Below are 15,190 nucleotides of genomic sequence, written 5' to 3'. Positions count from 1 at the left end.
TCATACGTACAACACTGCGACCATAGTGTACATCAACCGTCAGAGCAGTCTATGTTACCGTCGCATGTCTCCTCTTGAGGAGTCAGAAGCATCTGAAGTCACTTCATGCCATTCACATCCCAGATAGGCTCAATTGTTAGCTGATGAGCTTCCACGTCAACAGTCTCGCCCTGGGGAATGGAGACTCCACCCCTTAGTCGGTTTAGCTGATTTGGGAACACTTGGAAGATGCTCAGGTAGACCTGTTTGCCTCTCCAGATAATTCCCACTGCCATTTGTTTTACTCCCTGACCGAGGGCACCCTTGGCATGGATGCTCTGGTGCACAGCTGGATGCTGGGTTTGCACAAGTATGCATTTCCCCCAATTAGCCTTGCACAAAGTATGTGCAAGATCAGGGAGGATGAGGAGGAGTTCCTCATGGTTGCGCCTTATTTGCCCGGCTGGACTTGGTTCCTCGAACGTGTACTCCTCGTGACAGCCCCTCCTTGAACAGTTCCTCTGAGGAAGGACCTTCTTTCTCAGAGACGGGGCACCCTCTAGCACCCACATCCTGATCTTTGGAACATATATGTGTGGGTTCTGGATGGGTCACGGAAGGTTTAGGTACCTAGCTACCATCACTTCGGCTATTGCCTTGTCTACCAGACATGCCTATGCTTTGAAGTGGAACCTCTTCGGCACTTGGTGTTCTTAACGTCTTGAAGACCCCTGGAGATGCCTGATCGGGTCAATGCTTTCCTTTCTTCAGGAAGGGTTGGAACAAAGGGTGTCTCCTTCCACCCTGAAGGTCTATGTTGCGACCATTTGGGCTCACCATGACCCTGTTGATGGTAAGTCTCTTGGGAAGCATAATCTGGTCATCAGGTTCCTGAGAGGGGCCATTCCACCTCGTTCTCATCAAGTTCCCTCTTGGGACCTCGCAGTGGTCAAAAGTTGGCAATGCCCAAAGTTCCCCCCACTACTTTTAGAGAACAGGTGGTGAACTTGCAATCGCTGCCCCAGGAGGAGGCAGACCCAGCCCTGGCACTGCTCTGTCCAGTACGTGTGCTCCGCATTTATGTTGACAGAACTCAGTGCTTCAGGACCTCAGACCAGCTTTTTATTTTATTTTATTTTTATTTTTTTTACAGAGGCTCGCAGATGGGAAAAGCTATCTCAAAGCTTTATCCAAGACTTATCAGACCAATACCTGCCATGCCCCCTAGGCGTGAGAGCTCAATCAACTAGGAGTTTAGCCTCCTCCTGGGTGCTGATGCATGGTGCCATCGCTAACAGACATCTGTAGAGCTGCGGGCTGAGCGACACCTAACACGTGAGAATTTATAATCTCTGTGTAGAGCCAGTGTGGTTTCTTAACCAAAACTTGAAGTGTTTGTTTGTATGTTCATATGATTACTATTTCTATAACTGACCATAAGCACATTAACATGTGATAATTGACCATATGACCAGAATTCATTGTAAACGCTGCATTTCTAGCAATCTCAGTATGTTCTGTAATTGGCATACAAAGTGCATAGAAAATATTTCAGTGTGCAAATGGATTACTCAGTGTCCCTGGATGAACAGACAGTAGTGCAATTAATAACAAGTTTACAGTTTTTTTTTTTTTTTTTTTTTGCTTGTTGTAAGCTTGTTGTAGTGATGAAGATGGGTGAAGAGTCTGTGTGTATGGTGTGTGTGAATGTGTGTGTGTGTTTGGGGGGGTTGGGCTGTCGGAGGGCAGAGTTCAGCAAGGAGACCATTGGGGGGTGCTGGCTAACAGATCAACTTTTAGTTAAAAGGCAAGGCAAGTTTATTTATATAGCAAATTTCGTACACAATGGTAATTCAAAGTGCTTTACATAAACGAAAGCAGGCACGTGCACACATAGACATCAAAGGGGGCTTGAGCACCTGCCCTTTTTATTCCTGGAGAGAAAGTGCCCTTTTTTCTGGGGTGCTTTTTTTTTTTTTTTAAATAATATATATTCCTGTTTGCGCACAGCTTCCCTGTCAAACAAATATATTTATTGAAGAATAGTATATCTAAATATCAGGTCAGGAGTTCTGAAGCGCTCATTGAGCTGATGATACTGCGCATGTGTGATTCAGTGTGAAGCAGACTGACTCACAGCTCGTCTGAAACGAACTGGTTCTTTTGGTGATTGATTCTGAACTGATTCTGTGCTTATGTTATAAGCGAGGGTAAACTGAAGGCTTGAATTAAGGGCAGTCATCGCTAATGACATTACATCGAGCGCAAAAGAACCGGTGAACCGTTTTTTTTTTTTTTTCAACTGGTTTATTTGATCGAATTGTCCGAAAGAACCGGTTCACTTGAGCACCTGCTCCTTTGCAACAAAAGTGCCCTTTTGTCAAAGCAAAATTTCCTCAATTTTTTTTGTAATAACATACCCTTTTGTCAACGCCCAATCAAAATATTATTACAATTTATTAATAATAATTTAGTCATGAATAAAATATGTTAAAAATATAAAATATGTAAAATATGTTGACCTTTCACCTGACCGGGAAGATTCCTCATGCTGCACGCGCATTTTTAATTGCTCAAAGATATTTTCAGAACCGTGGCAGCTGGTAAGTGGTGTTTCATTCTCAGCGAAGTGATTTTGATGTTTATTTACTTATTATTATTTTACAAGAACGATGTGATGTGAGAACATGCAGATATGTTACTGTGTGTAGCCTGTAGTGTAAAAGTAACACTAACGTTAGCTGTTTGAGGGAGAAAAGTTTCACAGGCATCTAAGGGTCTGGTCTTTTTTATGTTATTTGACAAAACTTTTATTATATTACAGTACTTATTTATTTTTTAACACGTTGAGTGCTTTAAAAATAATTATCACAACACTGGTTAGGCTTATTCAGGTTTTCTCATTCTCTCATTCTCATTATCATTATAAAAATAAAAACAATTCAGGAATTAATTGTTATATAATTATATTTTAAATGTGACGCAAATATATATTTTTTTCTACAATAGCAACAGTACTTTCAACAGCAAGACCACTTTAGCCTGTAAACTCAATAATATCTCTCTGGAAATAAATGTAAAAATATCAGTGTCAATAAAAAATGCATAATATACCTGACATCAAAGTGCACTGTGAAGGAGATGAATAACAAATGTAGCCTGTCATTTGCACTGTAAAAAGTAATACCTAGATCAAACTTATAAAAAGTGAGGCAAGTGGCTGCATTGGCTGTTTTAAGTTGAGTCAACTTGTAGCCTTTTTTAAGTATAATAAACTCTGTAATATTACTTAATTCAAACCCAACAAAATCAAGTTGAGTTAACTCATAGTACTAGTATTACTCCGTTAGAAAAACTTACTTTTCTTGGTACAGGTAACGTATTTATGAGTTGCTACAAAGTAACCTGTACTCATTTTAATTAGGTTTTATGAACTTTACGTTCTTATTAAAATTAACTTAATCATATGTGAATAAACATTTTAATTGAGTCCTGGCTATAACCTCAGAAAATAAATCTAAATGTCTATATTTTGAGCACTCCAGTGCTAAACTTTACATAAATAGACTTTGTCAATAAAAATTACAAATTCAATTGAAGACAAAAAAGATGGGAAGATAGATTAAAGACAATAACATTTATTAAACATGTCAACCAGTGTCACTTTTCACTGTGACTTCAAAACAGCCAATAAATGTGGCCGCGCTTACACAATAATATAAAACAAACACTGTATAAGTGTATTTTCAACCTGTTTTGAACCGTAAAGTGAAATATCCAAACTGCCCAATCTACAATGTTTGGATAAAGGTAAATGTGAGCCATAACATCACATTGTATCACACTGGAATTGCAATGTCAAAAATGATTGCAGTATTTCTATATTTTGAACAACTATTATTTTTAAGAACTCCCAAATTGAGCACACAATACTGTTTGAGTATATAACGTTACCTCATAAGGTAATGATTGGCACAGAACACACTCCAAAGTCCACATTAATTAAGGCACTGAACAATGAACACAAAAGTAAAATAACCATGGAAATTATATTACCTGAGCAACTTTTATCCGTCAAATGAGACAAAGGAAAACACCACAATTATTCCATATTCCACTATTGCTCTTCCCTCAGCTTAGACGAGTTGATACGTACCTCTCCCATCTCAGTGTGTGCACTCAATCACTGTAGCGAGCGGTGCCATTATGCTAGTGTTTAACTTATTTTCAACCATTACTTAGGATCTAAACAGGTATGAATGTAGAAGCCACCAAACACTTCAATGTTTTCCCTAATTAAAGACGGTTATATGAGTATTTACACGAGTAAGCATGGTGACACAAAATATAACATGCCAATTTTCTAACCGGATGAAAACTGGAAAACCATCGCACTTTAGTATTACTGTGCGAGGTTGAAGTGCTGTGAAGTGCTCTTCCGCCATATGTTATAGTTATAATTTTTTATCCACTTAGAAAATCCCTGCATTATATTTTGTGTCACCATGCTTACTCGTGTAAATACTCATGTAACCGTCTTTAATTAGGGAAAACATTGAAGTGTTTGGTGGCTTCTACATTCATACCTGTTTAGATCCTAAGTAATGGTTGAAAATAAGTTAAACACTAGCATAATGGCACCGCTCGCTACAGTGATTGAGTGCACACACTGAGATGGGAGAGGTACGTATCAACTCGTCTAAGCTTGAGGGAAGAGCGGTGGCATTTTTCTTTTTAAGGTCAAAAACCAACAAAAAATTTTAATCTTTAAGACTAATTATTTTAAATCAAAATACTGGTGAAATTCAGAGACAAATATTTAAATCACCCTGAAGATTATAAAATTATCTGATTATGTTGCAGTACACTTAAGTTGGTTTTAACTCACCTACCCAAGTGATTACATGTTTTCAAATGATGGGGAACAATGACAGATGACATTGAGAAATCATCTAAGACAACTTGGTGAGGAGATTTGCATACTTGGATGATGGCTTGGGACGCATGGGGTCCAATCCCACAAAGAGTCTCTGATATAACTCAAATGTATGCACTAGTTTTGAGGGATACTTGAGGTCGAGGGCATAGGTAAGTCCAAACAGAAGGCAGCATGCTTTCGCCAGGTCTGGCACACCTCTGACAACAGGCTGTCCTTCGATGATAATACCAATCGTGTCAGGCTGATGGCACATGTAAATCTTCAGTGGGCAACTGCCAAGCTCAGCGTGCACCTCTGTTTCATCACGATTCTATTGGTGGAGACATAAAAGAATCAAGAGTTTGGTCAGAAAAACAGGTAATGAGATGTATATACAGAAAGCTAGTATACAGATGAGACACAAAGTCAAAATTTTAATTTTGTTGCTTAAGCTGGTAGATACTAGACAGATACTGTGACTAGAGCATGTGACCAGAGTGAAGTCTATCAAGAAAATGCCATAGAGTTTGGGTACTATACTATCATGATCTACTGTAGCATGTGTTGTCTTTTTCTGATTCAAAGGAAACATTACAATTAAACAATGCAATTGTCCTTGTCTATACCTGATTGGTCATCACATTACTGTTTATTAAGCTACAGAGTTTAAATATCTTTCAAGAGCAAATGTAATTACCCCATATAATTACAAAAGCAATACATATACACAGAAAAATAGACAAGTAGCTTTAAGCCCAATACATACATGGTGGACACTGATGAGGTCTTCCTGTCTCTCCCCCATGTACTCAATCAGGGATCTCAGGACCACTTCTCTCCTTTTCTCCACAGAGGCAGATGGATCCTGTCAAAAAGTAAAATCTGATCAAAATTCACGGCCTGATGACAGTAGCACAAACCACAGAACCTCTCTATTTCAACCATTCAATTGCTGTAAAATGTCCTACATACACCACTGTACTATAAGATCTCACACTACCACCAGCATCTCAGAGAAAAAAAAAAAAAAACTTTTGCATGTTGTTTACTCAAAAAAGTCAAGGGGGACAGTTCACAAAATTGAGATTTAACTGTCCAAGTAGGCTGTGTTCATCAATAAGAATCAAGCTTATATTAGTACATTGTCTATTTCTCACCTAAAATGCTTTCTTAAACATGTTTTAGTGAACCTTTTGTGTGTAAAGAGACTGCTTAGGAGCAAGGCACACTCTTGGAAAATAATGAGGGAATTGCATCACTTACGTACATATGCAGCCAGCATGTCTATCAACAAAAAAAACAGTCCTGGACTACAAAGAGGAAGTGTAACTTGACTGAATGTTCGGGCAAACTTTTTCACAATAGATCATAAAAATAGGAAGGTCATGTTAACTCACTGTCACTAACGTTGGGGCTGACTATCCAATTAAACTACACTACACTTAGAACAGTTCCTTACATGTAGTTGTCCTTTACAGAATGAGAGGAGGGGTTCTGACAATGTAGGGTGTTATGATCAGTCTCTGGGTAGTATGAATGTGCTCATCATGTGTCATAACAACTGGCTCAGTAGATTTTAACATATGCTGCAGATACACAGACACCACCATCCTTCCCATTAGGAACATGGTGAAATATTGATGACTTAGTACATAATAGAGAATACATTTTGGATGGAAAATTACCTGGATGAGTGTCATCATTTGGAACCTGATTCTTTGACCGATGGCTCCTCCTTTTGCGTTGAAAAGTGACAACAGCTTTGGAGAATGTCTGTCCAACTGTGACATAAATGTAGACTCAAGTGATATGCCACTGATTCTCAGGAACTCTTCACAGATCTGTAAAGAGAACTATACAATCTTAGTTACATACCAAAAGTGATATGTTTTTTCTGTGATTTAAACAACATGAGAGTTCTGTATACAAATTAGTTTTCAAACAAATGAAATCATGGACCGTGTCAAGCAGTAAAGGAACATATTCACTATACAGTTATTTTTAAGTATGAAAAATGCAAGAATCAAATGTATTCTTTAGTCAAGTGTGTTGCCTTATGTGCCATGTCTTCACAACTATGGGCCATTTACCATTACTGAGCAATGTGAAATTTAACTGAAGATACTGTTGACTTAGTGCATACTGCACTGTATTTTTTAGACATACCAGTAATGACAAAGAATTTGACTTCATCTAGTCAACTTTGCTGAGTTGACCTTACCTGTGATGGTTTAAAGAGAGCAGGCCATCTTTCTAGAAGATCTGCAACACTTGGGGCTTGACCTACAATCTCCTGTCTTCTCAAACTGAAGGTTCTTGACATCATCTCATTTATAACTCTGCTGTTATTCTTTTTCTTTGTCTCAGAAATCAACTCCAGCCTGTTACTCTCAAGGGAATCTTCTGTTTCCCCGGCTGGATGAGAGGGCAGGTAGTTAACCTCAGCTTTCCGTGGTTTTTTTATATTCTTTGCTGGTTGCTTGTCTTCAGAAGATTTGCGCTTTAGAGAGTTCACCAAGACTTCTGGAATCCCATGCATCCGAAGTTTGCTTCTGTAGTTTCCTATTTTATACTTCAGGCTCTGCTGCCATCCATAGAGACCATTGAAGGAGCCAGGCTCCTTCAAACATGGGTTCTTTTTTATGAGAGCCTCTGCAACTGCACAACGTTGTGCATCACTTGGGTAGGGAGTGTAAGAAAAGATGAGCTCAGCTAAACACTCCAGAATGTTGGACTTAACACCAGGGTAGACCTTCTCTTTGCATAAAAGGGAACCATCTCTGAGGTAGTTTTCATTGCCTTTTTGAAGGACTAGTTCAGTGTTATATGAAAACTTTGGAATAGGAAACTCAGTTGGCCATGGTTTGTGCATTCCAGGGCTATGGGGACTGAGTATTATAGTGTCATCAGATTCTGCAGAGATGGAGCCACTTGATGTTGATGGTTGAGAGGCAGAGTCATTTTCTGTGACTGATCTTGAGACGGAGCAATCTTCTGTTGGGAGCTCAGGAATGTCAACCTTTGTAAACAAAACGACAGGTGGAACATACACTACCTTCAGTGTGTCCCTATCATTCAGGTCATCAATTGAACTTAAAGTAACAAAGTCATCAAAATCCTGGTCTTTGCGCTGAAGGCTTATGTCCATTGAGATTCCAAATGTTTGTTTTATTGTTTCTTCCAACTCCGTAACTGTATGAGGCATTCCAGGAAGACAAAGTTTCTTTATGTCATGGTCCAGGATGACTCGAAACTTTAAAGCTGCATCCATTTTGATGAAGTAGCCTTAAAAAGATGACAAAACAACATTATTTTTACATTCAGTCTGGCATTGTTTAGCAATCATTCTTTGTTGTGTGCGAATGGTATATCAAAGAAACTCGAAGAGAACTGTGAAAAATGCATACATCAGTACCACTTGAATTATACCAAACGCTATATGAGACATCTATCTATTCCAGACAAATATGGCGCTTCAGCGTCACCATACGCCTTCCTGCAACCTTATAGTCTGAGAGCGGACATACATCAGTGAGATCCTTCTGTTCAACAAAAACTACAAGCTCTGTGCTCTCCAGCTCAAATGCTCGAAAGTGCTCATCATACCAAGAAATGAATACTTTAGCAATGAAATAGACCTTGTCTCTCAGAATTACTATCTGAAGAACTTCAATAAAGTCTGGGAGTCCTGCAGTAGACCCATAGGCCAAAATCATGCCTTTAGAGTATGTAGTTCCATAAACTGACACAGTGTTGGAAAGATGTACAGTAGTCTGACCTGGAGACACTCTTCGTATTGCATTATGTACATTTGTATGCAAAACAGCCACGGGCACTTGGGATACTCTGGCAGTACTGAACGTGGGAACTGTTGTAGTTGCATGCAGATGGTGTGCAATCATCAGCTGATGCTTGGTTGCGAGGGAAAATAGTACATTTTTGAAATTCCCTGTATGTCTTACAATTTGTTTGAAATAACGATGTTTTCCCTCAAATCGCATCGTCCAAAATGCAATGACAGGACCAAACACTTTAATGAGCATTGGATAGTGCTCCAGGAAGTGGTGTTTGGGGATCAACTTAACCTGAGGAAACGCAGCAAGTAATCTAAGCCGATGCTCAGAAATCTTTGCATCAAGATATGACAAACTTGCTTCAGTTTGGGTTGGTGCTACCACAAGTTCAACTATGTCTTTGAGACACATGATTACATTCCATGCAGGATCATTCAGTGGTATTTTGTGTCCTATCATTAGTGGAAGCAGTCTGATGAGGGTCCAATTTTCGTGGGCATTTCCTCCGATACTTTTTCGAGTGGGGAATGCAATGGGAATGGGCTGTGGACTGTCTGTCTTATCTCCCCACTTGTAAGGAAATGATTTGATTGTGTTGTTAAGCTCGTCAAGTGTGATGTACTTTTTGGCTATGAACTCACTAAAGCACAGTGCTAGTTCCATAGGAATTATCCCCTCAAAAAGGTCATGCAAAATATCAGGTGGATAGCCCTCAACCATGTGAAAATGGTTTAGTTTCTCTGTCAGTGGACAAGGCCTTTTCACACCAAAGCAGTGGGGTAATGCAGGGTCTGCTTGTAGAGTCTTAACATGAACGGAATAATCCTCCTTTGTCCGGATGTGAAAAGCACCTGATCTCACTTCCTTTTCTTGAAAGTCAATGTGCTCTCCAAGACAGAACCTGCAAATGTATGGTCCTGAGAAACTTTCAACAAGGCCAGCAACTGAATGTGCACCAAGATTGTCAGCAACTACACAGTAAACAGTCCCTTTGACAGTTTTCCCAAGGACAGGAACCAAAATACCATCTTGTTCCAGTAAAGCTATGTCATCCAAGAGTGGCTTGAGAACCTCTGCATAGCCAAATCTTTTAATATCATTAGCTTTGCACAAAAGTGCAAGATACACTGAAGTTAGTGTGGACCGAAAACAGGATTGGATATTTCCCAATATCCAGTACACGGCTGTTATCTTATGTTTCCTTCGAGATGTTCCTAAGGGATTACATACCTCAAAATCATCTACATAAAGGAATATACAGATTCTCTGCTCTTCAGAATAAAAATCACTCTCTCTATAAATGGCACCATCACGGAATGATCTATACTGTGCAGGAATACTTGACTGTCCATTATCTGTGAGCATCTTCTCTCTGATATCTTCATTGTTTAAAATTTGTTTCAATGATTCAAGGATCGGAACATACTGAAAACTCTTATTTTCATTCGGATCAAGAATATATTCAACTGGCTCTACAACGTTAAACCTTTGTAGGAAGTACCGTCTCCTTTTGAAAGCTGACGACAGCGGGCCAGCCTTATCAAAAGCCATGCTTATGGGGCTGGATTCATTTAAATCCTCAAATAAAGATGTGACTACTGTGCTATCAATCACACAATTATTATTTTGCAAGTGTGATTCAAAAAAGTCTCTGATAACAGGTATGGATGCTGATGACACAAACTGCATTTCATCTATTAATTCATCTATACACCTGTTTGAGACATTATGCACACTTTCCAGTTTGAGCAGGAAAGAAGCGATATGGTCCACAAATAAGTGCCTGTCATCCTTTTCCACAGAATGTGCACCTGAGCTGGTTCCTTCTCCACTACCTTCATCCATATTCTCATCATGGGTGGCTCTAGTGTTATCTGGTTCAAAAGTTGGTACCTCATTTTGTTTTTCCAAAAGAACAGCTCCTTTAAAATCACTCAAAATATGAGGAGTGTGCTTCCTGTGTTTGTGTGCTGTAAATGTACCATAAATATTGGTTTGAAAATCACACCCTTCAAACATGCACTCAACAGTCTCATTACTTTTAAGGTGATGGCCAACATGTGCAAAATATTCTCTCTCTGTTGGAAACCCTTGTGTCCTACACACCAGGCATGTAAAGGACAGGACAGTCTCAGGTCTTTGTGTCTGACTTTCCACATGGCATCGAGACAAATGTGAATGCAAACCACTCCAAGTTTTGAAAGAACATGGACATTCCAAGTATATGCATGGTAATGAATGACTATGGCTGAAAGTTCCATGATGGAGTCTATAATGTTTCAAAATGTCACTTCTGGTTGGTAAGTGTTCACTGCATCTTTTGCATAGCCAACTCATTTTTACCTGTGGCTACATAAATCAGAGAGGAAATTAAAGGCATATAATGACATCTTAGGTAAACTTTGCAGTTACAATAGTATGAAGCACCTATTTGTTTACAAATGTTAAGGATAATAATGATACAAGGATGAAACCCCTCAGGTTCATGCCAAGACTATTAACACTGAAATAATTTAAAGCAATATGTAACTTTTTGTATTAAAATGTCTACAAAAAACACTTCTATACTTTCAGTTGTGTACTTGCATTATTCTAAGTGTTTTCAACAAGATCAAATTTGAAAGAAATTTGTCATTTTATTCAGTTTAATGGTGCATTAGATTTTGTTATGTTGAATTTTTATGATACACTTTTTAAAGCCTGGTAGTATTTAGTTGTACAGTATATTTAACTAGATTAAGGATTTAAAGTTGAGTAAATGTTAGTGGCAACTGACAGCTTACCAAACTGCCTCAGAGAAAGACTGACTGATAATAAGAAACTGCTCTATTTGGTGATTTTTGGTGTTTGTTGTGGGGAGGAAGATACAGAAAGGTGATCATATAGTTATAGCTGTAATATGTATATATCCTGTAGTTTTTCTTACCTGTGAAGCTCGAAGACCCCAGGTAACAAAAGCGCTTGGGTATCTAAAGACCAGGAAAATGCATGTTAGAATAAGGTTACAAATCAGTGGTAAATAAATATAACTTAATATAATAAATAAGTAATAGGTTATCAATAGTTTTTGTTTTCAACAAACAAATCTGTCATTAATTGACTATGCAGCATTAAAAAAAAACTGAAAAATTATTCACGTCTATAGTTGCGCAGCCTCTACTGTCACGACTCAGGTAGTGACGATTCTCACCGGCCAATCAGTAATCAGTAGAGTTTACACGTCACGTTTAGGTAACGGCTCGGTTCACTTGAAAGTTGAACCCATAGACAGTAAAAGGTTGAACCTCAACCGAATTGATAATAAAAAAAAAGTACCAGCCAGGTACTGTACCCAATGGGGGAAAAAAGTCAACCGTAACATGCAGTGAAAAAGCGCCATTACTTTCCATTAATTGCCCACAAAACTATTGCCTGAAGGCTCAAAATTGCGACCGTTTCGATCGCATATGATCCCGAAATTTAATCTGTGCGATCTAAAAAAATAACTGAGGGCATCTGAGCAACTAATTATTACCTACATATCTGCGGTTTTAAACACGTCCAACCTAAATGTTACATGTAAGCAGGCTGCTAGTAACAGGTGAGCTAGCATCTCTGCTGCTGATAACACAAGCACCCCACGACAGCTGAATCCCCCAACGGAGACAGTTATTAATATGAAATTAAATCAGTGCTGTAGTCACGCGTATTATGTGTTTTAAAGCTAACTTTGGCTTCAATTTTATCGTTAGTTAGCATTAATTTAAATTCATATTTGACATTAAACGGTTTTAAGCAAAAGTCCTAGACAAAACACGTGCTGGATTACAGCACTTATTTCATTTCATGTCAAAAACACGGTCTCAACCGACATTGTCTGCCGATCGTTGCCACTGTGCAGCAAACTTAGCTTGCCATGTATGCACGATAGCTAGTTATACAGTACAATTTGCAAACCCAACCTCAGCTCCCTAGTGGAGTAACGATAAGCGATTTCGCGTGACTTTACATCACCAATTAATCGGCTAAATTTGCTCAACTTACCGTGTTATTCAGTCCCTGAAATTCAGATCCGCTGCAGCGAACTGACCGTTGAAGTGCCGAGGACGATATGCTGCATCTGCCTGGGCAAGTTCCCGCCAGTGAAAAAGGAATAATGGCAACTTATAAAAATGTTAAAATATTTACGTTTGATGAACACACCTGCCACATCGACAGCTGCTCAAATAAATTGTGTATGCCAACTCACTTTTATGACATTTCCTGTACACAACAACAACATACAAATAGCTACCCAAATAAATTGAAAAAGTTTTATTTAAAATATATTGTTATATAAAAACGGATATATTTTAAGTAAAGAGGAAGTGTATTTATTATTTTTTTGTATAAAACAGATAAAATAAACTACATTAAAAATATTTAAAGTATTTAAAACCTACTTTGTGGGTGTAGCACTTTTTACAGTGTGTTTACATTGCAAAGGTGTTCAATTTTAGACAATAACAACTACAACAGTAATAATAATATTAATCACTATATTCCAGTGGATCAGTTTTTTTATGTTTTGTATCAGTATTTAAGGTGGACTTATTGATTAGGTGCAAGAGTAGTAGTGATGGTTAAAATAATAGATTAATGCTGAAACAGAGAAGAAAAAGCCATCAGGTTGGGACAATTTAAGACATTTCAGTTTCTAATCCCAGAGCTGTTATTATTTTAAACTTAAAATTGTCTTCTCTATTGTTTCTTTGCATCAAAGCATTTGCTGCTGTATCAATACATAACCATCCATATCGATATGTGAATCTGCAAGGAATGCATCACAATATATTGCTGTATTGATATTTTGAACAGCGCAATTTAAAGCCTTGTTCCATGTGCCCCTTTTATACTTTGAGCACCTGCCCCTCCAAAGGTCTCTGCACGGCCCTGAACGAAAGTAAAATAATAATGAAGAAAATAATAACAAGATTAAAACAAGAAATTTTAAAACTTTTTAAATTACAAAAAAAATTTACTTATTTAAAATGAATTTAAAACAGAAAATGATTTAAAAATAAATAAATAAATAAATAATATAAATAATAATTATAATTATAATTATAATTATAACATTAAATACATAAATACATAAATAAATAAATAGTTTACATAGTTATTTAGTCTGTTAGTTACATAAATACTAATTCAGCAAAGATGCGTTAAGTTGATCGAAAGTGACAGTAAAGACATTTATAATGTTACAAAAATTTCTATTGCAAATAAATGCTGCTATACATTGATAATAATCAGAAATGCTTCTTTAGCAATAAGTCAGCATATTAGAATTAAACTGGAGTAATGATGCAGAAAATGCAGCTTTGATCACAGCAATAAATTAAATTTTACATTGTATTCATATAGATAAATATGTGTAATGATATTTCACAATATTACTGTTTTAGGTTTGAATGGTACTGCATATTTAGAGTTTTATTTTTTAACCTTTATAAAATGTGATTCATTTTATTTCATTACAATTCGTAGCTGCTTTTGGTCGTCAATGTTCTTTTCTATATTGTCTTTTTGTGCTCCACAGAGTTGATAGCAGCACCAGAGTGAGTTATTGAGGCATTTGCATAAAAGTCAGTAGAACAGTGTTTTCTTATGAGACGTGTATTTCCACAGCACACATTGCAGTGCAGATATGAGGTAGTCACAGTAAACAACCATCTACCCGTCTGCTTGGGTTCAAACTTATTGTGTGTTTCATCATGTTTCTGTTGCCAAATTAGTGTGCATCAGATTTCAGTGTCACACATCCATAAATTTCTAAAGGGCCACTTTCATTTGGCTGGCATCCAGGGCATGTTTTGGCTCATTCAGAGGCTTTTTTAATCAGCAGTAATTAATGAAAGGCAGATATGGAGACATCGGTCAAGGAAGACTAAATTATTTTAATAATATTACCTCCTAGATGAGAGATAGCCATTGGGTTGAAATGATTTTGACAATTACTGACTGAAATACAAATGGACACAAGAGGGATGAAAAGTTGAAAGTTTACTTAAAGTCTGAATATATATAATAAAAGTCTGAATATATGGAATGAAAGTCTGAACATATAAAACGAATTTCTGAATATATATGGAATGAAAGTCTGAATATATAAAACGAATTTCTGAATATCTGATGTTATCAGCGCCATCTTGTGTTATTCATCTACTATTTTACACATTTAGAGCAATGAGCGAGTCCGCACGGAAGTAGCAGCAATTTTAAGTAACGATCATCTAATTAACACCCTTGCGAATGCGTGTACGGGCCAAAATACTGGCATCCGTCCTCAACATCGTTCTACTGATGAAGAAATTTATTCACTATTTCACCGCGGAAGAGCGAATGCGGTGAACTTCACAGCCCAGGGAGATCCTGCTTATCAAGCAAACATTACAGAAAGAAACATGCCTTCTACCTCACAGGGACCACCCACAGCTATCTACAATCTTCGCCCGTTCACTCGAAAGGGCCCTAGACA

The 15,190-nt window shown here is 37.7% G+C and overlaps 1 protein-coding gene across 1 annotated transcript; it reads right to left on the bottom strand.

Annotated features, from left to right (window-relative positions):
- Positions 1-4,670: 4,670 nt before the first annotated feature.
- LOC113069496 (uncharacterized) lies at positions 4,671-12,958 on the bottom strand. Its single transcript, XM_026242600.1, has 6 exons — positions 12,715-12,958; positions 11,618-11,660; positions 7,119-8,182; positions 6,583-6,738; positions 5,664-5,762; positions 4,671-5,228 (listed from the first exon to the last, which is right to left on the bottom strand). The coding sequence occupies exons 3-6, from the start codon at positions 8,166-8,168 to the stop codon at positions 4,932-4,934; spliced, it is 1,602 nt and encodes a 533-aa protein (XP_026098385.1). The 5' UTR covers positions 8,169-8,182; positions 11,618-11,660; positions 12,715-12,958; the 3' UTR covers positions 4,671-4,931.
- Positions 12,959-15,190: the final 2,232 nt, after the last annotated feature.

Source organism: Carassius auratus, chromosome 5, assembly GCF_003368295.1.
Source record: "Carassius auratus strain Wakin chromosome 5, ASM336829v1, whole genome shotgun sequence".
NCBI classification, from domain to species: Eukaryota; Metazoa; Chordata; class Actinopteri; order Cypriniformes; family Cyprinidae; genus Carassius; species Carassius auratus.
This window is presented reverse-complemented; position numbering and strand designations above follow the sequence as displayed.